This window comes from Hemicordylus capensis, chromosome 2 (assembly GCF_027244095.1).
Source record: "Hemicordylus capensis ecotype Gifberg chromosome 2, rHemCap1.1.pri, whole genome shotgun sequence".
NCBI lineage: Eukaryota > Metazoa > Chordata > Lepidosauria > Squamata > Cordylidae > Hemicordylus > Hemicordylus capensis.
The window spans coordinates 424,774,011-424,801,461 of NC_069658.1; the positions used below are offsets into that span (position 1 = coordinate 424,774,011).

Here is a 27,451-nt window from a genome sequence, read left to right on the forward strand (position 1 = left end):
GCACATGTGTGTGTATATATACATACATATACATACACATACATACACACACACACACACATATATATATACACACACACACATATATACACATATACATACACATACATGCACATATATACCACGTGGCTATATATATATATATATATATATATATATATATATATATATACACACACACACATACACACATACACACACACACACACTTTATATCCCGCTCTTCCTCCAAGGAGCCCAGAGCGGTGTACTACATACTTGGGTTTCTCCTCACAACAACCCTGTGAAGTAGGTTAGGCTGAGAGAGAAGTGTCTGGCCCAGAGTCACCCAGCAAGTCTCATGGCTGAATGGCCATGTTCTTCTATATTGTTCAGATTATAGGGGCATTCGTATTGCCTGGATTGAACCACTTAAAAAAAAGAAGCAGAAGAAGCCAGGTCAATTGGAAGAATACTCTATCTCCTTCCTCCTGTCAGACAAGTATATACTGTAGTTGTTACATCTGGGGAGGCAAGATTCTGTGCTGCAGCTTGTAAACTGACACAGGAGCACCTGACTAATTGGAATTGAGATCATTGCATACTTTGACGTTCTATTATCTAGCTCTGTTGTTTTGATGGTTACTTTTATTTTGATCTGCTGATTGCTGGTCACTGACTGTAATACATTCATTCATTCATAAGTACTTCCTTTTTTCGGTCCTAAATTTGCCAACCTTCAGTTTCATGGGATGACCGAATGTTGCGAGAGAGGGAGAATAGTTTCTCGGTCCACTCTCCCTGTTCCATGCATATAAGAACATATTCTTATATCCATATAAGCTTACATTGCTGGGCAGTGCCAGCCTTCGGCAGAGCGGGGCAGTCACTCAGAGTGCCTGCCAGAAGGGGGCGCCAAACTGAGTTTCATGGCTCGCGGTTCTTGAGTACCATCCGTAGTGAACTAGTGAGTGGCGGTGGGTGGGTGGGGGGAGGGAAGCAGGGGCGATGACCTTTTATTCCAAGTTCTACAAATTGTTTGGCTATTGAATAGAATATTAATTAGTCAAACAACCACATCAAGAGACTAAGTAAAAAAATGAACGTTCCTGGGGGGGAGGGAGGGGTGTGCCAAAAGCTCTCCTGTCCTAGAGCCAGCCTGTGGGTAGCTGGGCAGCACGGCGCTCCTCTCCTGCCCACACTGCTGCTGCTCCTCATCCTCAGCAACCATCCGCTTCCGCTTAGCTGCTCTTTAGGCTTTGGGCTTGTCTCTGCAGTGCACACAAACCCTGTTCCTTCCGTGTAAACCAGGGGGGGGACAGACAAGCAACTCTCAGACTTAACCAGCCAGCCTCTATATGCCCTTGACCTCTATATGCCTTTATTTATTGTATTGATTGATTTGAGTTCTATACCGCCCTTCCAAAAGTGGCTCGGAGCCATTTACATTAAAATAAAAAACAACTAAAATCAATCAAGAGTTCAAATCAGGAACTATAAAAACAACATGAACGCTGAAGGGGTTCTTTTGCCATTGGCCCACCAAACCAGCAGATTTGGGAGCGAAGAGTGGAGCACGGACACGGCTGCCTTCCCCCTTGGAACTAGCAGCCACATCCTGCTCAGGAGACATAAACACACCCTACTCCTTGGCAACGCACCTATATTTATCAGTAATTACATGTTACCTGAGCTGGGGAGCCCGGGGCAATTTCTGTGCGCGTGAGACAGGGACGTTCCTTGTGCACAGTTCTGGCCCAAGGCCCAGCTGCATGGAAACATCAGAAGAGACACGTCTCTGCTGTCACAGCTGTTGGCATGGCACCTGAGTGTCACTAGGGTACAGCAGTTTAGGCTGAGGGGGAAAAGAGGAAGGGTTGACTCTTTTCTCCCCCATCAACTGCCCTTGCTCCTGTGCTTTCAAGATCAGCCTAATGCAGAAAACACAGGGCAAGTGAAGCTTTTTCCACCAGATCTCTATGCCAGAAAAAGCTTCACTTGCTAAATCTGTGTGTGCCTAAGATGCTCTTAAAGGAACAGAAGTAGGAGATGTGGAACAAGGAACGGCATTCATGAGCCTCTTTGATTTGTCCCCTTAGCTAAGCAGGGTCTGCCCTGGTTGCATATGAATGGGAGACTTCATGTGTGAGTACTGTAGGATATTCCCCTTAGGGGATGGAGCCACTCTGGGAAGAGCAGAAGGTTCCAAGTTCCCTCTCTGGCACCATCTCCAAGATAGGGCTGAGATAGAGTCCTGCCTGCAACCTTGGAGAAGCCACTGCCAGTCTGTGAAGACAATACTGAGCTAGATGGACCTATGGTCTGACTCAGTATATGGCAGCTTCCTATGTTCCTATGCATCAGTGCCAATTCATTTCCTGCTAAAAGCAAGGGGGTGGGGGAGAGAAATGGGAGCATGGGAAGCCAAGTCAGGTGAGGAAAGTCAATTTCCTCACCTGACTTGGGAGTTACTTGGGAGAGCATCTTCTTCAGCATGATCCCCACCACACACTGAGGTAATCAAAAGGGGTCTGTCTCCAGTTGCTGCCATCCTGCCTGGTGGCGACTCGAGATCAGGCTTTCTGTAGCTACTCCTGTGAAATGTGCTCCTTATAGATATCCAAAGCTTAAGGGTTTTTTTAACACCTCTAAAGGAACCCCAAAATGCTCTTTCCTTGAAAGAAGGACAGGATATAGATGTGAATAAAATACCTCATAAGTGTGTTCTAAAGCAAAACAGCCGGTCTTCGGCATTACACATGCTCCATAGCATCCATCTAAATGTTTTGGGTTTGGGCACTGAGAAAGGAGCTGCCTGCCCCACCCCCCACAAGAAATAGGGAAAGGGCAGCAGATTTGGGGCTAAAGGGAAGGCAAGTGTTTAGCTGCAGTAGTGGCTCAATATAGGAACTATTTAAGTCTTCAATGCTAGGATCTGGCCCTGGAGCACATGCAGTGTAATGATAAAGATGACAGTGCCTTTGAATATATCCAGAGTGGTTCTCTCTTACCACTAAGTTATCCCACTTAAGTTACACACATCTGGAAATAGAGGTATAGAATGGACATCTGGAGCAGGATGAGTCGAGGAAGCCTTCAGCCATAGCACCTCTCACTTAAAAATATATATAATTTCTAACTAGTTTAGAAGAAATTAGTGTTATATCTCCAAAGTGCCTTTTCCTGGTCCTTTAGCTTCAATTCCTTGCATTTTAGAGATACGTCCCTTGGGATTTCCCACAGAATAACATCTCTTAAAATGTCCTTCCAGAATTGAATTTGCTTTGATTTGTGGACAGAACTCGGGTACATCTTTCACCAATGCGGCTGACAAAGGAGGAGGGATGAGCAACTGAAGCGTATATTTGGAATCCTGCCACCCCATGCAATATTACATTAAAAAAAATAAAAAATCCCCAACCTCAGCAGCCTTCAGTGTGGTAAGTCACCTGCTTGGGAGAGAAAACAAGCTCCATGGAAAAGCCCCATCCAGAAGGAGCCAGGCGTAATGGGAAAGGCATTCAGGGTGAGATGACACTTCTCCATGCTGGGGGTTTCTTCGGGGAGGACTTGGCAGATGTGCCAGGCCAGTGGAATAATAACGAGGTTTGCACTTAGCAGTGCCCTTGACTGTAAAAAGAACTGGCGAGTAACCCATACCATAAATGTCCAGACACAAAGTCATTTTGGACCACGGACATGACATATGAGATGCTGTGAGCTGACTCACACTTAGCATACTCCTCTCTGAACCCTGCTCAGGTTCAGACTGTAACTGATAAGATGGCGCATGCACACACCTCAGTGAGTAGGGGGTGGGTCAGTAACATAAGACCCATCATTTCACTTTGGGGGTGGGGGAAGAGCAGAAGTTTGCCAGCTGATGTCTAAGAGACACAATTAATCATTTCACAAGAGGAGGGGGAGTATTTGCAAGATGAAGTAAGGTGGGGGAATACTTGGCTAGCTGATGAAATGTGACAGGCAGGGTACTTTGTAGGTTATTTTTAAGCCAGAGAGGAGAGGAACCTCCTTATATCAGAAAAAGCCCGCCAGGGCTGTAAAGGATTATTTAAAACTAAGCAAACAAGCAACAATGCTTGGTGGGCAAATAAAATAAAACCACAGTGGAAAGTAAAAGGTTGCTGATAGTTATCTATACTACCAACTTAAGCTGTTTAAACACCCATTCCCTATTTCCAAGAAACCCTGGGAACTGCAGTTCTGTGAAGATCTTAACCATAATCTACACCTTCAACTATATTTCCCAGGATTCTTTGGGAAAATCATGACAGTTAACGTAGACGAAAACCCAGTGTATACTTGTACTGTGGATAATGCCAAACTCTTATGCTCCCAGTAAAAAAAAATAAAAAATCAGTCACCTCCACTCCTGCTCTGATGGCTGTAGTAGACAGACAGACATGGTGTTGGCTTGTGTTTGGTTCTGTTTCCGCAAAGCAAACATCAGGCAGGAACTATTCAAGAAAGCATGCTTTGAAAAAAGTAAGAAAGGCTTACATATGTAGCATTTCTTATCTCATAATGTGCAGGAATACATTCCCATAAGTAGGCCAGTGGGAAAAATGTGAGGAATCCCAGACTTTGATTTTGCTCTGTTTTCTAGAGATATGAAGCAATTCTCAGTGACGGGGTGTGGGGGGGAATATTTGCAAGGGATGGGGCAGGTTCCACTGTGATGTTTCAATGGATCAAGTTGGATCTTTGGCATAGAGAGCCCAACTCTATGCATAGTTACACAGAAGTATTCAATGGGCCTTACCCTCATATAGTGCATAAGATTGCAGTTTTAAAAAGTAGTGCCACCTCTTCCAGGTGAAAACATGGCCATTTTTAAGCCAGCCTTTGCAGCTAAGAACTAAAAAGAAATTCTGATTCTTAAAATGCCAACTCTGAACCTTGTACTGGTTGTGGTATTTGCAGTAACAAAACTGCAGAATTCACAAAGCTCTGAACATCTTCTCCCTTAGGTGCTTCACATTTGGGCCACTCAGAGCAGAAAGTGTTTCCTAGCTTCATTCAGTCACCCTGTGCTCCTCTGGTCATGGGCTGTGCCTTTTGCATAATCATGTCCAGCTCTGGCTTATTACCTAACCAGTTCCAAGTTGGAAAGCCCAGTTGATTTTACTCACTTATCACAGCAGTAGATCATGTTTGTTTAGAATGAGGGAACATCCTGCGTCTGGCCCAAGGCTAAACAGAAGGCTCAGCCAGGGCTAGAGGCAGATTAACCAGAGCATAAAATGCTATTTTGTAAAGGCACATGTCCCCTCGAATGAATTTTGAGAAACAACAATAAGTGTATTTAGCCTTGAGCTGATCCCAATAGCTAACTCAGCCTGGAGAGCTCAGACTAGCTTTGGGGTTGAAGCTAAGGGGTAGCTCTGCTACAAGGAACTCAGAACAACTTCCTAGAAGTGTTATTCAGTCCAGTTAATCATATCCATTCAGCAAGGAAATCAGTAAGCAGCTGATGGATTGCAGTGAGGCCCATAAACTGATTGCAAATTATTCACATTTACCATTTTGTTTATGAATAAGGAGTTTGGTCTGCAAAAGGTCTTATCATAAAGGCCATTACAAATCATGAAGGGGTCAGGCTAGAGCAGCGAAAACCATTCCCTTAATTGGACTGACTCATATTCCTTTTCCATGAACATATGAAATTATCTTATACAGAGTTAAAGCATTGGTCCACCTAGTCTGTTTTCTCTGCACTGACTGGCAACAGCTCTTTAGGGCTTCAAACAGTGATCTTTTCCAGCTGTACTCGAGAATTGAGTGGGTGAATCTTTCCCTTCGTTAACTTGAAAAAGTTCACCACCTACATTTATACCACCACCTATTAAAAAAGGCACAGGGCCACCAAGATAGCAGCAACTTACTTGGTGACCCAAAATTACAGGCACCGGGGAGAAACCAAATACAACAGTAGCGTAACAAATGTTATTTGGACCAGTTTAAGCATCACAGTTGTGAGCAAAGCAGTGAACATCTACTTGGAATGTTGTTTGCATTTTAGCACAAGTGGTAGTTTGGTTTCTTGTTTTCTTCCTACTCAATCCGCCCCGCCGCCCCCCTTGGCTATAAGTCAGCTTAGTCTGTGTGCACAGGGAAGAGTTCAACCAGCTCGTAGTGCTCCTATTCTTCAGATAGCATGTGGGCAGCTCCACTCAAACAAACGCAAGCCATACAAATGCAATGTATTCGTAAATGCAAGCCATGTTCATTACACTCCTAATCAGGAGTATGCACATCCCTTCAGTACGTCATATTGATAGGCAAGAGATGACAAATTTGGTTGCCACTGGCAATCCTTCCACCCCACGCAATTACGCCTTCTCTCATCTGAGCAGTTCAGAGACACTCAGAACCTCCCCAATGCACTATGATTTCAAGTATGAAAATCCACCCTGCTTCAGAGCTTAGGGAATTGTTTGGGGTATGGATGGCTACCCAAAATGTATGGATTGGATGTATGTATGGATTCACACCAGTGGGTGTGAAGAACTGACTGACCAAGAATTATGTTTTTTTTTTTTAATGTTGCTTGGCTTGGGGGTTTAGTGAGGTAAGCATGCCAACTCTTGCCAGATACTGGGCTTGACAGGAGTTCTATAGATGTGTGTGGTAGAGGCAGTTAGAAGTTAACTGTCAAGGAAATTCCTTGAGGGAGCGCTGAACCAGCTCGAAGGTCAGCAGCCGAACCGGTTCGCCTGGGCAGAGAGCAGTTCCCTTAAGAAGCAGGTCCTTACCTGCTCTGCTGAAGCTCTGCTGCTCTTCTGGGCATAGCACTCACTCTACCAAACACCACACAGGACTGTGGTGCTGTTCACTGCATCCTGTGAGTGGTGTCGTCATGCACATGGCTGCTGCACATGCACAACGGCCATATGCGTGCCAATGTCGCATGCAGGCCACAGGGAACAGCACTGCAGTCATGCACAGCCTTTGGTAGAGCCATTGCTGTGCCCAGAAAAGCAGCAGGGCATCAGCGGAGCAGGTAAGGACCTGCTTACCCGCTTCTCAAGGGCACTGCTCCTCGCCCCACCCGAGCCCATTTGGGCACATCCCTGGAGACAGGCAGCCATTTTAAACACAACGCAAAAGCATACAGAGGATTTAGCTTCGTCCTTCACATTGTAACAGCCCATGCCCATGGCATTCCCCCGCCAGTGAGGGCAGGAAATACTACGGGACAAGACTGTTGAAGATAAACGGTGGCAGCGGATACAGGAACTGTCACAGATTGTATCAAGGAAACCTTGCAAAACATCTTGTATCCCATTTTCCTCTACAGTAGAGATTTCTAAGTCAAAAAGATAGAAAGCCAGAGATCTCTGTTGAGATTCCTTTCTAATTATTTTGGCTGCTCCTGAAATAAGGTGAAACTTTTTGGCCTCTGGCTCACCAAGCTTTTTATACTTATGGTAATCTTGCAGAATCTCAGCAACTGATTTACACAGAATTATCATATCTTGATTCATCAAAAGGATGTGAAAACAACTTCATCTTCAAAATATTCTACCAGTTTTGTCTTCCAGTGAGGAACATTAAGATCTGGATCATGATCTGTTGCCATTCATGATGCATCACTCCCAGATCATCACTTACAGGTAAGCAAACTGTTCCCCCCCCCCGCCCTTTGGAAGGAATTATTTCATCTTTCTAAACAGTTCTTGCAATGGTACTGGGTCACTATCTTTTTCTTGCAGCCATTCACACTCTTTTTCAAAGACATCCTTTCTCACTGGGTCAGTTGGGCAGCCCACACTTAAGGAGGAACACCCTGATCTCCTTTCAGTTTTTTTGGAAATAGTTTTCCACAGTCCATAAATCATCTCTAGCATCAAAAGTTTCCTTCATCTTATAACAATGTTTTGTTCTAACTGGAAAGATGCACCCTCTTTTCACTATCCTTGATGAACTTGACCACAAACATTTTTCTGTTTGAACACTGGCACATAAAAGTGCAAGACACATCCTTTAGTTGACGGCAAAGGTTCCTTGGACTTTGTTTAAGATATAGCTTTCTATATTTATTGTATTTATATACCACCCTATAGAAAATCTGTGGGTGGTTTACAATTTAAACGTATATCATTCTTGGTATAATCTTTTCAATATGCTGTATGAACTTTCAATCCACATTGAGGACTTTCATAAAATGTTTTATATGAATTGTCACCTGTGAGTTTGTACACCCCGACGATGCCATGCATCCCTTTTTCAGACATTTCTGCACAATCACCACCAAGTATTTCTTTGCAAATAAGACAGTGTTCTTCATCCATTCTTTGACAATCAAATGGAGTCCACAAACACCACCTCATAGCAGAATCCTAAAAGAAAAATTATGCAATATGAGTAACATCAGGTCATAAGCAAAACGTTATATGCTCAGATCCAAAAATATTACATTTTTTGTTTCTGTGATATTTAGAGATACACTTATATATGGTGGCTCACATACCAACTCTGCACCAGGAAAGCGGGGTTTTCCATTGCAGCTGGAGGAGCAATTTTAAGCAAGTCACCCTTCGCTATGCAGCCACCTGTGCCTCCTGAAACTAACCCTCAGGGGCATCATTTATCTGCCCATCATTGTACAAGAGCTGAAAAACAATTTGGAAATTATTGTCGATGACTGTGTAGGCATTCAGTGACTAACTTTACACAGCCCCAAACCCAGTAGTTTGGCAGAATTGTGGGAAACCTAGGAGTGCACATGTGAGCCCAACGTCTAGTCTCGGCAACATTATGTTGAGGTTGGGCATGTCATATGAACCCATCAGTCAGCACATCCTGCCCTACTTGAGGCACAGAACCAGACATCTGCCCCTCACTTCAAATCTAAGTTACAGATATCCAGTTCCATGCCACAAGTAGGGCAGGATACGCCAGGATTGGTGGGTTTGTACAACATGCCCAACTTGTATATCATTGCCAAGTCCAGAAGGAGGGCTCATGTGTGTGTCCAAAGCTCTGGCACCTTTGATGAGCCACAAGTTCAACACTACACATAAACCTACTCAACGCTATTGTAAAGCAATTGATTATATGCGACTGTCTCCAAACAGTATTTTTCTTTCAGAATAAATTTCTTTCCAACTCCTCACCATCCTGCCTGCAGCCCCAGCAGCGTCACTACACTCATGGCTGGCACGCACGCACACACATGACATGTGTGCCGGCCAAGAGCATGGTGACACTGAAGGAATGCTGCAGCCCAGCACACCCACTTTTCTGGAGAGCACTGGCTGGGGCAAAGCAGCAGAGCGGGGGCTGACAGGTAGGCAGCACCTTCCCTGTGATTTAAAGCAAACACCACCACCCGCCCTCCCAGGAGTGCATGGACCGGTTCCATGCACATCCCTACTCTGATCTACCCCATGCTGCTTGTGCTTCCCTCTCAAAGACATCAGAACTCTCATGCTGTGTAAGAAATGAACAGGAGTTCTTAGCAAGTCTACACCTTTGAGATCAATGGGTATGGATTGCAGTGATTTGCTTGTGTTAAATCTGGAAGGAGCAGTGTTCCAGAAATGACACCACCATTTCCAGCAAATCCCTTGTCAGAGAAGGTGTCGGCCCCATGTCTTGTAGCTTCTGTTTGCTGTCTATCATCCACAGTTCCATCAGATGCATCTTGAATGTCTCTGTACCATCCCGTTTCTGAAAGAGACTTCACTGTGAGTCGCTTCCTCTCCAGATGTTTTATTAAAATAGACGAATGATGAGTAAATGCAGAAAACAGGGATGGGTAAACATTTACCAGGAAACCAAAGGGAAACCAAAGCAGCTTACAGCTTCTACATAGCAACAAGTAGCATTTGCTCTAACAAGATGCAAAGATTGTCATGTGCATAGGGTTGCCAACATTCTGTTGCTTGAATATAAGGGACACAAGGCAGGAGGATATCGGTGGGTGAGAGAGGACATCAGGAGCCTGAGTAGCAATGCTGTATGTGTTATCAAACTATATTAATACTAATGTGCTATCCAATTATAATTAAACTGTAGGTATACTCACCTATTTTCTCCATGGGTATTTCTTGCTGCTCTTCACAGCTTTCAACAGCTCCTTTTCCTTTTGCACGGAGTAATAAAAGTCCTCACAGGACATATTAAAGCTGGTCAAGACCTGCAGCTTGCTTTTTATCAGGTCAACACAGCATCTGTTCCTTGCATCTGACCATTTGCTGCCCATCAATGAAAATATCCTCTCCATAAATCCATTTGGTTCTCAGTATGCCAGGATCAACAACACAATCTAGAATAAGTTTTTCATGTTCTCTTTCCCAGCTTTCTGAAAAGTAGCCACCTATTTTTCACTAGCTGATTTGGTAGAGTCAATTCTTGTCTACTTGATCTCATCACGGCTTATACAGAATTCTTCACACATCTGGTCAGTGTTGATCATTTCAGTCAGTTGGAGCTTCATCATCACATTATCAGTGGAGAAATCAAACTATATGTCAATATATGTAATGACAGTCATAGAACCTAATTAAGTCCTGCTCCAGCTTTGCCTTTTGCTCTGGCAGTAATCAACTGTTTTGCCTTTTGCTTTGGCTATCAACTGTTTGGTCTGGAATCCCCCCCCCCCCCCAAATCAGTCACACATTTTTGCTTTAAATCTGCACATTTCTGCATATACTTCAGTGATGCAGACTTCTGAATGCACAAACATTTACAAAACGTTGACCAAAAATGGCACCTGTTTTGGAAAAAATACAGGTAGATCTTCACAATGTGTGTTTGCTCCTCATCCTCTGTAAAAACACTCTTTAACCTAACAGGGCAAGAATCTCCAAGTGACCTGAAGTAGGAAGAAATCGCCAGCAAATTTTGCAACAGGTGATTGACATCCAGGATAGAGAGAGAGCCATCTAGTACTGACATGATACAAGTTATCTCTCCACTCACGATCAACGAAAGCAAAGAAGCTGCAGTTCTTCTTGCTGAGGGGCAAATGCTGAAAAGTGATTATTGTTGTGATTAAAGTTTCAGATATAAGAGTGTGGATTTTAAACAGTGGGAAATAGAACACTGAAGCTGATGTTTATACATCAAAATGTCTGTTCTTTGTTGTAGTTCTTTTTAATGTTTTAACTTACCCAGTAAAATAGGTCTGGAGAGAAGTAGTGATTATTGTGTTGAAAATCTACAGACTCAATAGCAATGGACAACTGGTCCTACACATGTTTGTATGTGTTGATATATATATAGGTTGGACAATTTGCTTTCAAGATGTTGGTTGTTTTCATTGTACAACTGGTAAACAGAATGATGTCTCCCATAATTCACATTAACATTGTCCGCAGAGTATGCAGCAATACAGCTGATGTCTTTTGAGGCAGTCCATAATAGCTCAATGAATGCCGTTTGCTGTTTTGTCACTATCCTCACAAAAAGCAAGGAGTTTACACTGGATTTCATCAGCAGTAAAGTACCAAAGACACACTGGAAACACTTTTCTGTTTTCCTTATTTGAGGCATCAGTGATAACCAAGAAAAATACAGGAGCTCCTTGCTTTGAGAATGACAAGTCCTCCAAAATATCCCTTACAGACTTCGGCCCAAGAACACGGACTGCTAAAAGTTCACATTTGGCTCTTGCGCAGCTCATTTCACTTGCTGTGCTTGAGTCATGAAACATTTCAGCATGTAGCTTATTGCTGCAATTCATGTTGTAACTAAGGCCATGTTTAATTGTATGATACACCGACGAAAGTTCACTGGCACCACTTTGTTGTTTTTGGTATTTGCAACAAAGAATTCGGTAATGTTAGTTGCACCTTTAGAATGTGATGCTTTCTTGTACATATCGGTTGCAGTGTGCTGCTTGAGGTCATCCTCACCCCCATGGTCAGCGGCAAACTCAGAGCGATATAATGCAAAAGAGGCTTCACCTGAAACAAAGAATGGGGAATTCTCTTACTGCAACATAATGGCCTTGACTGGATCTCCCAGACTCCCAGTCCCAGGCAGCAGCAGGTAATAGCAAAACCCGGTAGCAGCCATGCATCCACCACCTGGCAGCAGGTGCTAACTTGGCAAAGAGACACCTTTTAACGTGGTGATTCTCTTTATTTAGCAGGGGGAGAGTAACTGGCCCTATCCACCCCAGCACAGTACCTCCAGTGACTATTGCTGGTGTCTATCATGTTTCTGTTTAGATTGTGAGCCCTTTGGGGACAGGAAGCCATCTTATTTATTTATTATTCTCTGTGTAAACCACCCTGAGCCATTCTTGGAATGGTGGTACAGAAATCTAATAAATAAATTTTAAAAAACTAGAAATATATGTAGTACTAGAGTTCAACCTGCAGGCTGCTGCTAGCTGATGTATCTGGACATGTCTGATATTTTGCCAGCTAAAAGATGTTGCAGTATACAGTTTATGCACTTCTTTTTAAGGATCTTGGTGTCAAGATAGAATGGAGCAGGACCAGAAGAAAGCAGATTTCAAACTACCCTATTTAAATGTTAAGGTTTCTCCTGAAGCTGTGCTACCTACAAGCTTCTTGTATCATCTTTCTTCTTTGGTATCAGGCGGTTTCCCTGTGGGGTACTGAAACAGTGTCACAGTTAGTAGGAGAATATCTCTAAATTGGACCAGGACAAAATCAGGAGAACAGCATATCCATCACTCTTAGATCAAAGAGAAAGGAAGGCAACAATTCACAAGCAAACAAGTGCATAGCTCTGTAAGTTTCTCTAGTAGAGATAATCATGTGTCCTGTATAGGACAAAAACAAAAATGCATCTGAGATATAGGAGTTATACATTAAAATTAGTTTTCATAATTAAAATCAAAGTTGTTTTTTTACAGTTAAAATTGTAGTTATCTATTTTTTATTGCTTTACAAAAAACATATGTATATTACATAGCAGTTAGCATTTTGAAAGAGCAATGGGCAGGAAGATAACATTTAAAAGCCATGCCTTGTGAAGCATTTCATGCATCTTTCTAAGCGGGGGCGGGGGGGGGATTTCATAAGAGGTTTTTCCGTTTTGTATTCTTTATCCAGGGAAGGAAACCCACCCCCAAGTCTTCACATTCCTAACGCCTGGAGCACAAGCAGTGATAGGAAACCGTGAACTATAATGCAGGATAAAAAGAATCGAAGTGGACAGAAACGAGGAGAGCGAAGGAGATCAGGAAAGGGGTGGAGAGACCAGAGCAGGGAAACCGCGGGATGAGAAACCCAAAGCGGGAGTGGGGGACGGAGAGTGAAAAGGCGCGTCGCAGGGACCTGGAGCCGGCTTCTTCATAGGGGGCCGGCACGACTCTCCTCACACTCACTGCTCCTGCAGCGTCTCAGTCCCAACAAGTGAGGTGGCCGTTGATTGATTAAGTGCTGCCAAGTCGGTGTCAATTCTTAGCGACCACATAGATAGATTCTCTCCAGGATGATCTGCCTTCAACTTGGCCTTTAAGGTCTCCCAGTGGTCCATTCATTGCTGTCCTAATCGAGTCCCTCCACCTTGCTGCTGGTCGTCCTCTTCTTCTCTTTCCTTCCACTTTCCCCAGCATTATAGACTTCTCAAGGGAGCTGGGTCTTCGCATAATGTGTCTGAAGGATGATGGTTTGAGCCTGGTCATTTGTGCCTCGAGTGAAAATTCTGGATGGATCTGTTCTAGGGTCCATTTGTTCGTGTTTCTGGCTGTCTGATTTTGCAGTTCCCGCTCACCGGAAACAGGAAGACACCGTAACTTCCCGCGGCCCCACCAATATCTCCTCGAGCCGCTCCGCCTCTTCCGCTGTCGATGGTAAAGCTGGTGCGCGCAGGATCGACGCACTCAGCATTCGCCGTCTTTAAGTGCGCCTGCGCGGACTTCAACGGCGACGTGAACGACGATTCTGCTGCTTACAGAAGCTGTTAGGAAGGGAGCAGTAAGAAGGTTCCTCGCAAATGGGCTGGCCGGCCTCTCAGTAGTCCAGAAGGGAGAGGCTTGTTTCTGAAGAAGTCTCCACTTCGACTTGGCTTTCAATTTGTTTATTGTGTTGCGTAAAGAAGAAACTATAATATCCTATTTCCTGTTCTTGCTGTTTTAAAGAAGCAGCAATCACTGAGAGGACCTCGTTCCTGTGCACCATGGAGTGCATCTTATTTCGAATGAGCAGGCATAGGTTCAGGTTGCACCGGCAAAGGATAGGATTCCTATCCTTTTAAGAATGTAGGAAGTTGCCTTACACCGGGTCAGACCCTTGGTCCGTCTAGCTCATTGTCTTGCTGTGGCAGCGGCTTTCCAAGGCTTCAGGCAGGAACCTAACCCCGCCCTACCTGGAGATGCTAAGTGATTGAAGCTGGACCCTTCTGCATGCAAAGCAAGTGCTGTGCCACTGAGCTATGGCCCCATCGCTTTGTGGAACCTAGCAAAGGGAATCGACAGGCTCCGCTTTTCTTCACCCTGCATTGCGAAGCGGCACTTGCTAAAATGTCCTCTTTTAACTATTAAAAATACAGGCGCCACTACCGTCCTTTACTTCTAAGTAGGACGAGAACAACCGATGATTGCTGCTGGTTATGTAGTGTCCCCTTGTTAGACCTGCATTAAAGTGGGTGGATAAGTGAATATTCTTCTTTCGCACAGGGCAGGGCAATTTTGCATCTTTTCTACGCAGATGGGGGTCTCCAAAGAATCCCCCGATGTCCTGGGCCCTTTGGACACCCAAAACGAGCTTTCCCACCCCTGCTGTTTTTAATTTCGGAGATTTAAAGGGGGGGGCACTAAGACTTCTTTCGCCGATAGGTGGCAGCCCAGAGCTAAATCGGCTCCTAGGACGAGGAAGTAGCTGTCTTAATGACGTTTCCTTCCAGCGTTGGGTCTGCGGTTTGTTTTGTTGGAACGTACTAAGAGTAACCGGGGGAGAGAACATAAAAGCGTACATTTTAGAAGGCTAGGAAGGATATGCCTAGACGAAACGCGACGAGTAAACTGGTTGCCTACTGAGCTGTCTTGAAAGGGAAGCGGTGGAAAGAACAGCACCGGCTTCCTTGTAAAGGTTAGTCGATGTCTTTGGGGAGCCCCCCTCCCATATCTCCTCAGCTGGGCTAGTCCAAGCGTTACGTTGTTGTTCGCTCTGGGAAGCATCCGCGGTTGGGGCAGGTGAGTCTCCGATTCTTTTTTCCACTAGGGGGCTTCCTCCTTTTTGACCCCCCCCCTCCGCAGTGCCCCCTCCCACAGCATAAGAAGCGGGCGACCCCTTATGCCGTTCGTTGCCCTAGTAACCAAAGGGTCCTCCTCTCCCCCCACCCCCCGAACGCCTGACACTGTTTGGGCCAAGGCGCTGGGAAGGAGGAGAGGGTTAACCCTTGAGGAGCTGCTTCCTGCCCTGCCTATGGCTGGCTGGGCGCAGAACAAGCGTCCCCTGGAGCTGGGTTCAAATCCTGCCTCTGCCATAGAGTCACTGGGTGACCTTGGCCGGGATCACTCACTCTACGACAGACTCACTTCTGCCCTGACTGCCCTGTTCATCCCAGCATAGGGCCCCTTCTAGGACTGGTGGACTTCTGGGACGGAACCGTCTCCTCCTCTTGCTGTGTAAACTGCTTTTTGAACCTGTTTAAAAACAGTATATAAAAAATGGTCAAGATCCAGACTAAGTTCATAATGACTAGGTCCCATTACACTGAGGCTTAGCTTAGTCATGGTTAATTTGCCTTGTGTTTTCCCCCCCCAATGATGCTTAGTCATCATTAAGTTAGTGTTGAAAACTTTTGTTGAAAAACGGTATATAAATATTGGTTGTTAGTCTGGAAGCCTACCAAGTCTTAATAATTACTAAACAACTTGGTAATAAATAACTTGTTTGCTAAAAGTTCACATACATTATTTTGGTAGTTTTTGCAACATTGTTGTTGAGTAGGTTGGTATTCCTAGGATTGCTAGGCTCCAACCAAGAATGCCAGGCCAGCTGCTGCCTTTTGCAGTACTGATGTTAACTTCTTAACTGAACCCACACTGACATATCGAAATGGAATATGAAAGCTTTTCCTGGCATGGAGGTGAAATGATCAGCTGCTTAATTTATGTGTGTCAGACTGCTGGCTAAGACTTGGAGGAATTTTTTTAAAATAAAGTTCTCCATGGAGAACTGAGAACAGCCTCTGGGGTTGCCAAATGCAGCAAAATAGAGGATAGAACTCCTTGGTTGTGTAGATCCAAGGAAATTTCTGCAAGTGCAGCTTGCCATGTCATAATGCTACATGGGTCCTTCCAAAACACACTCTTCTATGCAACTATAAAAGGTACTGGAGTTCTATCCTCTGTTGCTTCTGCTCATTTTGGGATACTCCCTCATGTTAAGAGACTCACCCCTCCTGGAAAATAGTTCACAGGATTGGCTAAACCAGTTCTGGAAGGATGGTGTGCAGAAGTTTAAGTATTTGTTAGTTTTGTGTGCTTTATTTTTCCCCCAGAGATCAAATTAAAAGATAAGCTTTAATTCTGCTGTTCTCTGCCCTTTGAAATAGAGTAGGTTAGCAGTGTTAAATAAAACCCCAGGGGAATCTTCTCTGGAGCTGTTATGTCAACCATCAATGTCATTCCTCATATTTTCATGGCAGGTTGTGATACCTGAAGCATTATTTGTTTTACTTCACTCTTGTCTTTTGCAATACAGTTTCTCATGAGTGGGTAAACATCAGGCTTGTTGGAAGTTAGAAATCAGTAAATATTAACCTCATTTACCTCATCATTAAATCAAAATGATCAAGATCAGGTGAAACCTGATCTTATGCATGTTTACTCAGAAGCAAACCTGGTTGAGTTGCATGCACCTTACAAGTAAGTGTCCATAGGATTTCTGTCTTGAGTCACTCTGTCACTTATGACAAGCACTGCACTTGCATCACCCCTCCGGAGGGGGGACCCTGGAAACAAGAGTGAAAATATCTTTGAGAAATAATTTTCTAAGAAAACTCACTAACTGAATTGTCCAGGTTTGGGATCCGCTTGTTGCTCTTAATCCCTAATCTAGAAGTGGAAACTCTCTTAACCCGTGGTACTACACTCTGTGCATTTAGCAAAAACAAAAAATCTGCAGTGTGCTGGCTATGCTGGAAGCCACTAGGGGGCAGTCTACTTGTATTTGAACCAGGTTGATACCTGACAGATAAGCCTCTGTCAGAACTGGGGACGAGTAGGCTATACCTGATGTTGGAAGAAAGTTGCTGCTTGCCATTTTCTTCTAAAACAATGCTTCTCAAGCCAGTCTTTAGCTAATGTCAGAAGTGTGGCCACAGAACATACATGGTGGTTGCACATAGGCCTCCCAGCACACTATGCTTCTCCTGGTTGCAGCCTCTTCTCCATAGAACTCAGTGGAGCCTATATCACTCAGTTAATTGGTGTGAAGAATGCTGAAGGGCCTGCAGTCACGGAAAGCAAAGTAAGAGGCAAATGCACTTGGTTGTCTTGGTTGTCTCCAGTTTCCACAGCAAGGTGTGTGAGAGGTCCCACTTCCCATTATTTTCCTGCTTCTGGCCCTGCCAGCCAATACCACTGCTCCATTTAATGCAGTATCTGAAATTAGGATATGGGCCTTCCAGGACAGAGGGCATGGCATCTAGGCAGCTCTCCTAGCAACTATATTTTTACAACTGAAGCTTAGCATCTAACATAATTAATCTGTATTAAAGGGGCACAGGAGTGCCCCTTTAGTTAAGGCGAGCAGCAAAAAAAAAAAAGGAAAAAAAGTGACAACTGTTGAACTAAAGACCTGAAACTTGGTGTGTGTTATGTACTTGAAGAAGTCTACAAATGGGCTTAATTTCAAGAAGATCTGATAAAAATTACTGCAGCTACAGCAAGTTATAAACGGCTGAAAAAGGACACTTTGGTCCTTTTTTCTCTCTCCAGTTTTTAGAACAGTGTAGCGTATATTTCTTTCAAACTTTGGTGAAAATGGCTTACATACTCTGACAGGCCTGTCTAGGAATGCCTTTTAGTGGTTTGGTGAAGTTTTCGAGCAGTGGTTCAAAAGTTATTCAGGTTTTGCTGCTCCATTGAAGCCTATGCAGAGCATAGAACAGAACAGTCATTTCTGACAATGAGGCCAGAATGTTGTACTTTTGCCAGTACTCTAAGATTGACAGGGAGAACCAGTGGGAAGTAAGAGTATTGTGGGGGAGAAGTAATGTTAGTTTTGGGGGTGCACGGAATGATTTTGAAAGCAGGTGCGCAGAGAGAAACACACACACACAGAAGCACACACATGCAACACAATACATGCACACACAGGCACAAAAAACACAGAAATGCAATGCACAAGCACACAATTCACAAACTGCATGCAGCACAAATACAGCACATGCAAAACACACAAATACATGCATACAACAGAAACACATGCAACACAGGCACAAAAAACACACAGAAATGCAATGCACAAGCACACAATTCATAAACTGCATGCAGCACAAATACAGCACATGCAAAACACACAAATACATGCATACAACAGAAACACATGCAACACTAATGCACAAACAAATACGCAACACAAACATGCATGCAGCACAAGCACAGGCATGCACATAACACAAATACAAGCACGCAAATGCCACGACATAAATGCACAAACATAGCCATGCAACACAAATGCACAAACACACACACCCCATAAGCACCCACATAATCAGCAAAACAAACATGCACAGACACACACACAGATAGGGTTGCCATATTTTGGCTTTCCAAATCTGGGTGCTTAATTTGCATATTATGTAAAATGGCTTAAAAATAATTTTTGAGCAAAATAGTGTCTGCATGCTTTACTCCATAACTCTTCTTTTACAAGGGCTAGAGCTTAGCTTTAAAAAGAAAAACCAACGAAATCTGAAATCTGGGCGATTCTTGGTGGGCTAAGCAATTTGCGTGAGAGCCTTAAAATCTGGGTGAAACCTGGAATTTTGTCGGGCATGGCAACTCTACACACAGAGCACAGAAATGCAATAATACTAGCACAACACAAGCATGCACACACAGGATGCAGACACACACGCAACGTAGAAACAAAAACACATGTGCAACATAGAAACATGCACAACACAAATGCATGCAGTACACTGTTGTGTACAAATACACAAGAACACAAATGCATGCAACACGGGCACACAAATACATGGAAGACACAAATGCACAACACATGTGCAATGTATGCGACACATGCATAACATACAAACATGTATACAACATACAGTGCACACACAAATATATAAACAATACACAGCACACAAGTACACAACAAACACAATACAAATACACAATCCCATACAAATGCATGCCATGCACAAACTTGCAACATGCACAGCACACACACAACACAAACACACACATGCCACAGACACATACAACACAAACATACAAATGCATGCTACACGAATGTATGGACACAAATTAAATGCATAAATGCACACAGCACAAATGTCACTCAACACAGCAAATGCACAAATACAACACAAACACGCAACACAAACATATCTGTTCTTGTTGCAGCTTAAGCTCAAATTAACTTGTTTAATTTTTATTTTATTGATTTGATTTGAATACCGTCCTTCCAAAATGGCTCAGGGTGGTTTAATTTTGCCATGCAAACATTGCTTTACTTTTTCAGTTGTGCAGAAGCTCCTAAGAGAACCACCCCATTGTGGGATAAGATAATCCACAAATGGGTAACTGATGTTGAAATTGCTATCTATATCTGCTATGCCTATGTTTGTTTTTGCTATTGTTGAAGTTAGTCTACAATATATTGAGAACCTCACCTGCAAATGAAGAAAGTCAATTTCAATTAGGAGTCTCCTGCCATGATAAAAGAGCCAAATTGTTGTATGTGTTTTGTTGTTCTGAGAAAAGTTGCACCATCTGAAGAATGTAATAGAGTTTTTGTGACTCTAGCCATTTGCCTGCTTGCCAATAAGAGGAGCTTGGAAACAAAAGCTATAGTTTCTAGCTATCCCTGCAGAGCCTATGCATGTGATAAAGAAGCAAATCAACCTTTTGAGATGCAAAGACTAGACAAACCAGTTTCCACAGAATAATCAAGCTGAGTTATTTTTTCCTTTGAAAGATCCCCCCCCCCAACAAAACTGTAGAGCTGATTTTACTTCAACATTCTGTGTATGCAGAGTTATCAAGGCATAGTCTTAAACACAACAGGTGACCAGTTCAAACCAGATCTACCTTATGTACTTCCAACCCATTGAGAAGGGGCTGAAGGGAAATCCTCAACCCCTGGATTGGCCTAAAGTCAGCATCACATCAGTGATAGGCTGGCTCTTTCATTGGATCTCAGAGCTGCCTATCTCTGGAAGAGTGGGAAAGCCTTCCCCCTCTTTAATCACTATAAATAGGCGACAAGTTCCCCCCACCATTTTCTCATCACAGTCTAGTTGTGGGTTGCCAGTAACCAGGCACCAAGTCATCAGTTGCTACTAAGGTTCAGGAAGGGAGGCGCTATAGAAATTAATGCTCTCTCAGGCAAGGACCTGCCTATTGCTAGACTAAGGTAAAACTCGGTGCTAGTTAGTTAATGAATGTTTTTGTATTTTTTGAAATACCTGTATGACTTTCTTATTTCCCCTATTTCCCCCGGTTCTTTCTTCCGTGTGCAACTCTGGCTTCTTAATAAATTGTATTTACTTAAAAGTGGCTTTAGTCTGGTTTTAAAAGTTCTGGAGGGTTACTTGCAAAACTGTGCCTCATAAGATTATGCGCTACTGTTTGTTTTTAGAATAATTTATTGTTGACTAGAGTTGGGTTGTATGGACACTGGCTGTATAATGCCAATTAAGTCCCAAGCCAGACAATTCTAAAGTTATTGAATCTGTTTCTGAGCCTCGTCAGTGGCTTTAGATAAGTCTTCAACTTGTGTCAGACACTGTGTGCTCCTAAATTGGGATCAGAGCAATTTCTCTACTTAGGGTAGAGCCGAGAAAAGCATAGAGTAACTAACTCCTGGTCCATCACAGGGGTACAGTAACAAGCACACAAACACACCAGGTCATGGCACATGCATATGTATCCAGACAGCAACACAAACACATACAGAAAGAAACAAAAGCCCTTACACACACAAGCTCAGTTACACACAAATGCAAACACCCACACAGAAACACAAACATAAATGTCCTTTTCACAAACCATAGAAACTCAATGGTCAGAAAACCTGTTAGTTTAAAACCAGAGTTAAGGCTTTCTCAATCTGTCTCAAATTCCACAATGCTAAGAAACTGGAACCTAAGGCTGATGCCTTAACCGACATGCCATGTGATCAGCAACGACGTTGTGCAATGTCACAAACTGCTTGCTTACAACTTGGCCTTGGCCTTCATGCATCCACACTTTCCCTTGGTCTTTGAGGCCCAAATCAATATGGGGATGATAGAGCTACCTGACACTTCTGAAGATGGTGTCCATGTTGTCCTGTTCCTATACTGCCTTATGAAGCATTTGTATTGCTAGAGGAATTCTCCTGTGAGTTGACTCATGACTGTTTGTTGTTTACATCATTAGCTTACTGGATGGGTTCAATAACTGGAAGGGGCCTTCTTCTGTCACCCTTCATCATCATTATCTGGACCCAACAGAATGGAGGTTTTATGGTGCACTTCAATAAAGGCTGGATGGCTGCACCATCCTGCGCTTGTCTCAAGCTCAGGGAGAAAAGTTATCGGATGCTCTTCCACCACTGGCTTACTTCCTTTCTGTCTGGAACTATAGACACAAAAGATGCTAAAAACTTGGAAGACGGTCCTTTAGTCTATAGAAGTTGCTAGAGGCACTAGTGCCTTCTATAGGCTCTGGTCCGAGTTCTGTTTTTAAAGCCTCAGCTGATGTACGGAGCACCAGAAGAGATGAAGGACCCTGCTCTGGCAGGTGAAGAGGGTCACATGGTACCCCAGGCAAGGCCTGCCCTGGCACTCCAGGGGTTGACTTCATTGCCCAGCCCTATGAGCTCCCCTGCTGAATGATATGAGAGTTCAAGTTTCTTACTCTGAATCTGGGAATGTAACATAATCGGTTTTCCTGTAGAATACAGTAAGGCAGGGGTTTTCACACTTTGTTGCAGGGTGGATTTGATTTAAATCAAACTGATTTAAATCACGATTTAAATCACTAGCAGGGTGGATAAAAATCAAAAAAATCCGATTTAAATCAAAAAAATCCAATTTAAATAAAAAAAATGATTTAAATTTAAAAAAAAATCCGATTTTTTTTATTTTTATCCACCCTGCTAGTGATTTAAATCAGTTTGATTTAAATCAAATCCACCCTGCTTTGTTGGGCTAAAAACTCCCAACATTCCCAGGCACAATGGCTGGGAATGTTGGGAGTTGTTGTCCAACATCTGTTAACCCAAGTTTGAAAACCCCTGCAGTAAGGCTCAGATGCTTCATAAGGCAGTGCAGGACCAGGACTACATGGGGCATCTTCACTGGTGCCAAGCACTTCATTCTCCCATCTCTATGATTTGGGCCTCAAAGACCAAGGGAAAATGTGGGTGCATGGAGGCCAAGTTGTAAGCAAGGACAATATGTGACATTGCACAACATCATTACTGATCATGTGGCACGTCTGTTAAGGCATCAGCCTTATGTTCTAATTTTCTGGTTTTTGGAACCTGAGCCAGATTGAGAAAGCCTTAAGTCTGGTCTTAAACCAACAGGGTTTTTTTAAATCATTGAATAATAATTGCAGTCCTTCATGATGCACTGATATTTTTGTTTCTTTGGGTTCACCAGGATGAAGTCCAGTAATTAGCTGTTTATGAAGCAGCGAAAGGAATTGAACCCAGTACTTTCATTCTTCCTGATTTTAGAGTCTCCCTCTCTTCCCCTGATACACAACTAAAGTCAGCTCTTTCTTGGTCATGAGATCATGCTTTTCTTTAAAATCAGTCTAATTCACTTTGAAACTGAAATATTCCTGTCCTCTCCAAAGATTGCCATTTTCTGTCGGGCTCCAACTGTTGTTTTATTGGAACTTACCTTTCCAATACCTTTCCTTTTATTGAAACTTAACTTTCTTTCTTTGCAAAAGTCAAGATGAACTGCCGCTCAGAGGTCCTGGAAGTGTCAGTGGAGGGTCGCCAAATAGAAGAAGCTATGTTGGCTGTGTTGCACACTATACTCCTCCATCGGAGCACGGGGAAGTTCCACTACAAGAAGGAAGGGACCTACTCCATTGGAACAGTCGGCACACAGGATGTTGACTGTGACTTCATTGATTTCACCTATGTCAGGGTCTCTTCAGAGGAGCTCGACCGAGCCCTGAGAAAGGCTGTTGGAGAATTCAAGGTAAAGCTTGCTATTATGTTTGTTTTGTGTCTAGTAAGATGCTCATCATTGTGATGAATCAGGTATGGATGGAGACCTTGTATATTGCTAGGCCTGCCTAGAGGTCTGCATGTTCTATGCATGCAGTGATTGGGGTGGAAGGTCGGTTTTGCCCCACCTTAATGTTTTCGGCAGGTGCTGTGCTTGACATTTCTTCACTGGAGTGAATGGCAGTCATTTTCTTACCTGGGTAAAAGAGATCTACTTGGTAACATCATTTAGGTCAGGTGGGCTAGTAATAATCCCACCTTTTGAGAATCGTGATGGTTATCTGCATAGCCCCATCCTATTTTCTTTTTGTTGGCCATGTTAAGAGTGTGACAAAATGCTGGGAACTGACACAGATAAATAGATGTTACTGTCTTCATCCTGTTGAGCCCAAATATTCAACCACACCCTGTAGAGCAGTGGTTTCTGCAGGTTGTGGTTTACCCGCTCTAACCAGAGTGCAACAATTGCTGCCATCATGGAGCATTCTGGGAGGACTGGGCATGGAACTGGGGACACATTCCATGCAGTTTGCACAAACTACTGCAGAAGTAGTATAACAGGTACCCTTTGAAGGACCTACATGTAAGTGAATTTCCTCTATTGAGGATAACCAATGCTATCCTATAACCTGTAAACTGCGGTTTGTAACTGCTTGATTTTCATCAACTTCCAGGATGTTTTGCAGTTGTCACTCCAGGTCTGTAGGGAAGTGTTCTATAGGTTTTTAAGGAGTGTTTTATAATAACAGTATAGAAATAATAATTCTTGTGCTATTTGCTCATGAGGTTCATTTAGCGAGCAGATGTTGGCAGGGTATGCAGTGAATTTCAGTTATCTCAAACATAAAGGATTTAGGGCACAGGAGCATTCTTTCTACACTTCTCCATGCCCCATGTTCTGGTTAACTATTTAATGCAGGAGATCTAGAATTCTGCCCTGAAAATACCACGTAGTGTGACTTATCTTGAAAATCATATAATCTTACTATTTTCTGGAATGCTTTTCTGGAATGCTTTTCTCACTAGAATGCTTAAATAAGGAACTGGACAGTAAATACTAAAGAAAAATGGTATTCCAGGCTTGGTGGAGAACAACTATGTGGAGCTGAATAGCAGGAATGAGAGTTCATAGAGACTTGGTTGTGTGCTGTGAAGTCAACCTGCCCACTGAGGGATGGAATGACAGTCAAAAACCTCTTAGCAAGTATTGCTTTGAATAATTCAATATTAAGAGTTCTGAAGAACTGTGAGATAATATAAGATAGTTTGTGAATATGATTCACAGTCAAGCCACACTTTGGCTGTGAATGTAACAGCATGATTATTAATAAATGGCGCAGAGCTTTTTGCAAGTCATAAGGGAAATTTTGATATTCTAAAACAACTGTTCTGTTTCTCCAGGATGCACTGCGGAACTCAGGCAACGATGGGATGGGCCAGATCTCGCTGGAGTTCTATCAGAAGAAGAAGTCACGGTGGCCCTTCTCAGATGAGTGCATCCCTTGGGAAGTGTGGACAGTCAAAGTGAACGTGGTGAGCCTGGCTAATGAGCAGGAGCGGCAGATCTGTCGTGAGAAGGTTGGGGAAAAACTCTGTGAGAAGATCATCAACATTGTGGAGGTGATGAACCGACATGAGTACCTTCCCAAGATGCCTACCCAGTCGGAAGTGGACAATGTCTTTGATACGGGGCTGCGGGATGTCCAGCCCTACCTGTACAAGATTTCTTACCAGATCACTGACTCACTTGGGACCTCTGTCACTACTACCATGCGGCGCCTCATCAAGGACACACTGGCACTCTGATGCCCATGAGACTGTGGACCCAATGTTATTAGGAGGCAGCAATGGGCTTTCTGCCCCCATGAAACTTCAAAGCATCTATCCTCTTGGAAAACTCAGACGTCTTGACACTTCCAGGTGCCCTATTCTAATCCATTAACGCTCAAACCCATCCAGGGCAAGGATGGAACCAGCCCTGATTTCTAGGCCCTGCACACTAGTTCACTAGATCCCAGCTTCTCTCACAATAGGGAATGGAACCCAGGAGTCCTTCAGTTCCCTTTTCTGTTAGACTTAGCTCCATTAGAAAAATGACAGTGTGACTTTTGGCTGGAGAAAACAGTGTGCATATTTTTATGAGTATTTCCCAAATTTAGCCCATAGAACAGCTCCAGTGCTTGTGCTCTCTGCAAGCCCTAGAACTGTATCCAGACCAGATGCCTTGATTTCTCAACTGCAGAATCTTTTGCAAGTGGAAATCTGCCAAGACTGGGGTTACTTTGCTTGGCAAAATGGGTGCCTTTCTTACCGATAGCCCACTCCTTTTCTTTTACCCACTTCTGGCTTTGAGTAACTGAATCTGATTACAACACCCCTGTCCTCCTGTAATTGATTTTCAGGGAAGCAAAGTGTGAAATGCTCAGGGCCTGTATTTCTCATGAGTCCTGGTTGCGAAAAGGAGCCAAGTCTAACAGACCTGTTCAAAAGGCTGTCTCTCTTGCCAATCCAGCCCTTGTCACTCAGTGTACCTATTTCTCTGTAGAGTTTGGAAGTCAGGAACTTGCGTTTCTAGAAAAGATAAGGATCCTCCATGTTTTGTATATGTTTTCCAATGTAATGTAATGTATATAATAAACAATAGTCTGGAAATTAAAGAAAGAAAAAGCAGAACTCTATCTTCTGTCCATCATCACTTCATACTGTACAAAAGTAGCATTCATTGAAAAAGCTCCAACATTATTCCAAGTAGCTCAGCTTTACTTATACTGGTTTATACTAGTTCAAGCAACTTTAGGAAGATTTATACACACTCAAACCAGTTTAGATCATAGCAAACTAGATGAATGGTACCCCTGTTCTGAAATTGAAGACCTCATTCGTTTGGGTTGACAGCTCCTGTTCTGGCTTGGCTCCTGTCCCTTTTAAGACAGTGATTCCAAAACATAGGGTTTGGGACAAGGAGCTAAAGTTTGCCTTGAAAAAATTAAACTACCATGTTAGATGCATCCATGAACTATTTGCATAATGGAGCGGGAGGCCCCACGTAACATTAATCCCCAAACCCTACCAGTGTATGAGCCGTGACATCATTCCAATATAAGGGAGGGAGTGAAGACACACCAGGATTCCCTAGCAGCCTGTGCTGTAGCTGACAAGGCATGGGGAATTCCAAAAGACTTACAGTGTAGTTCCGTCCCCGAGCAATGATTGACTGGGTAAAGTGGGGGCAGGGGGCAAAATTAACTGGGCTATTTACATTTTTAGACCACCCCATCTGTCAGCTCTGGGCGGTTCACAGCAGACACACTCAATTAAAACCAAAACAATCAAAAACCAAAACAGTTTAAAACAGCTTTAAAACCCTGGAAGGCCAGACCAAAGAAGTTAGTTTTAAGGGCTCTCTTGAAGGCCAGTAATGTTAGTAAGTTTTGAATTTCTGCAGGCAGTGCATTCCACAGCCTGGGAGCAGCTGCAGAGAAGGCCTGATCCCAAGCTGCCACCAGACAAATCGGTGGCAGCTGAAGGCGGACCTCTCCAAGTCACCTTACTGTAAGATGGGGATCATGTAGAAGAAGGTGCTGTCTAAGGTAACCCAGACCTAAGCTATTTACAGCTTTAAAGGTAATAACCAGCACTTTGTATTTTACTTTATTTTATTTCTATTTTGTCCAGAAACATATTGGCAGCCAGTGCAACTGTTATTATGAGTACAGTCCATAATATGGTCTCTCCAGGTTGCCCCATAGACAATCTAGCTGCCACATTTTGAGTTAACTGACATTTCTGGATTCTGTACAAAGGCAGCCCGACATAGAGCACTTTGCAGCAGCAAGTCTGTAGGTTACCAGCTGGTATACCACTGTTTCGAGCTCTTCAAGGAATGGATGCAGCTGTCAAAAAGCACACTTATCCATAGCCTCCACCTAAGACAGGGTGAGACCAGGGTCCAAAAGCACTCCCAAACTGCATACCTATTCTTTCTGGAGGAGTATATCCCCATCCAGGATAGGAAGATTATCCCATCCCTCAAGTTCCGGCCCCCCACAATGAGCACCTTCATGGTTTCGATTTATTATCCCATCCAGCCCCTTACTGCCTGTAGG

General features: G+C 43.5%; 1 protein-coding gene and 1 long non-coding RNA gene across 6 annotated transcripts in view; one reads left to right on the forward strand and one right to left on the reverse strand.

The window, feature by feature from the left end:
- The window catches only part of LOC128348243 (uncharacterized), a 49,147-nt gene extending 37,262 nt beyond the window's left edge, over positions 1–11,885 (reverse strand). For both annotated transcript variants that reach the window (XR_008318026.1, XR_008318025.1), the window contains exons 1-2: positions 10,034–11,885; positions 8,189–8,342 (exon numbers count right to left, since the gene is read on the reverse strand). This is a non-coding gene — a long non-coding RNA (uncharacterized LOC128348243). The remainder of the gene's footprint in view (positions 1–8,188; positions 8,343–10,033) is intronic.
- A 1,928-nt stretch (positions 11,886–13,813) lies between these two features.
- Positions 13,814–26,018, forward strand: ATG101 (autophagy related 101). 4 transcript variants are annotated; one of them, XM_053301301.1, is made up of 3 exons: positions 13,814–15,121; positions 23,060–23,316; positions 24,747–26,018. In XM_053301301.1, exons 2-3 carry the CDS (start codon positions 23,065–23,067, stop codon positions 25,149–25,151), a joined length of 657 nt encoding a protein of 218 aa, XP_053157276.1. In that variant the 5' UTR covers positions 13,814–15,121; positions 23,060–23,064; the 3' UTR covers positions 25,152–26,018. The 4 variants fall into 4 exon arrangements, with proteins under 4 accessions (XP_053157276.1, XP_053157275.1, XP_053157277.1 ...); XM_053301300.1 differs by having other exon boundaries at positions 13,815–15,017; XM_053301302.1 differs by lacking the exon at positions 13,814–15,121 and adding an exon at positions 15,291–15,556.
- Positions 26,019–27,451: the final 1,433 nt, after the last annotated feature.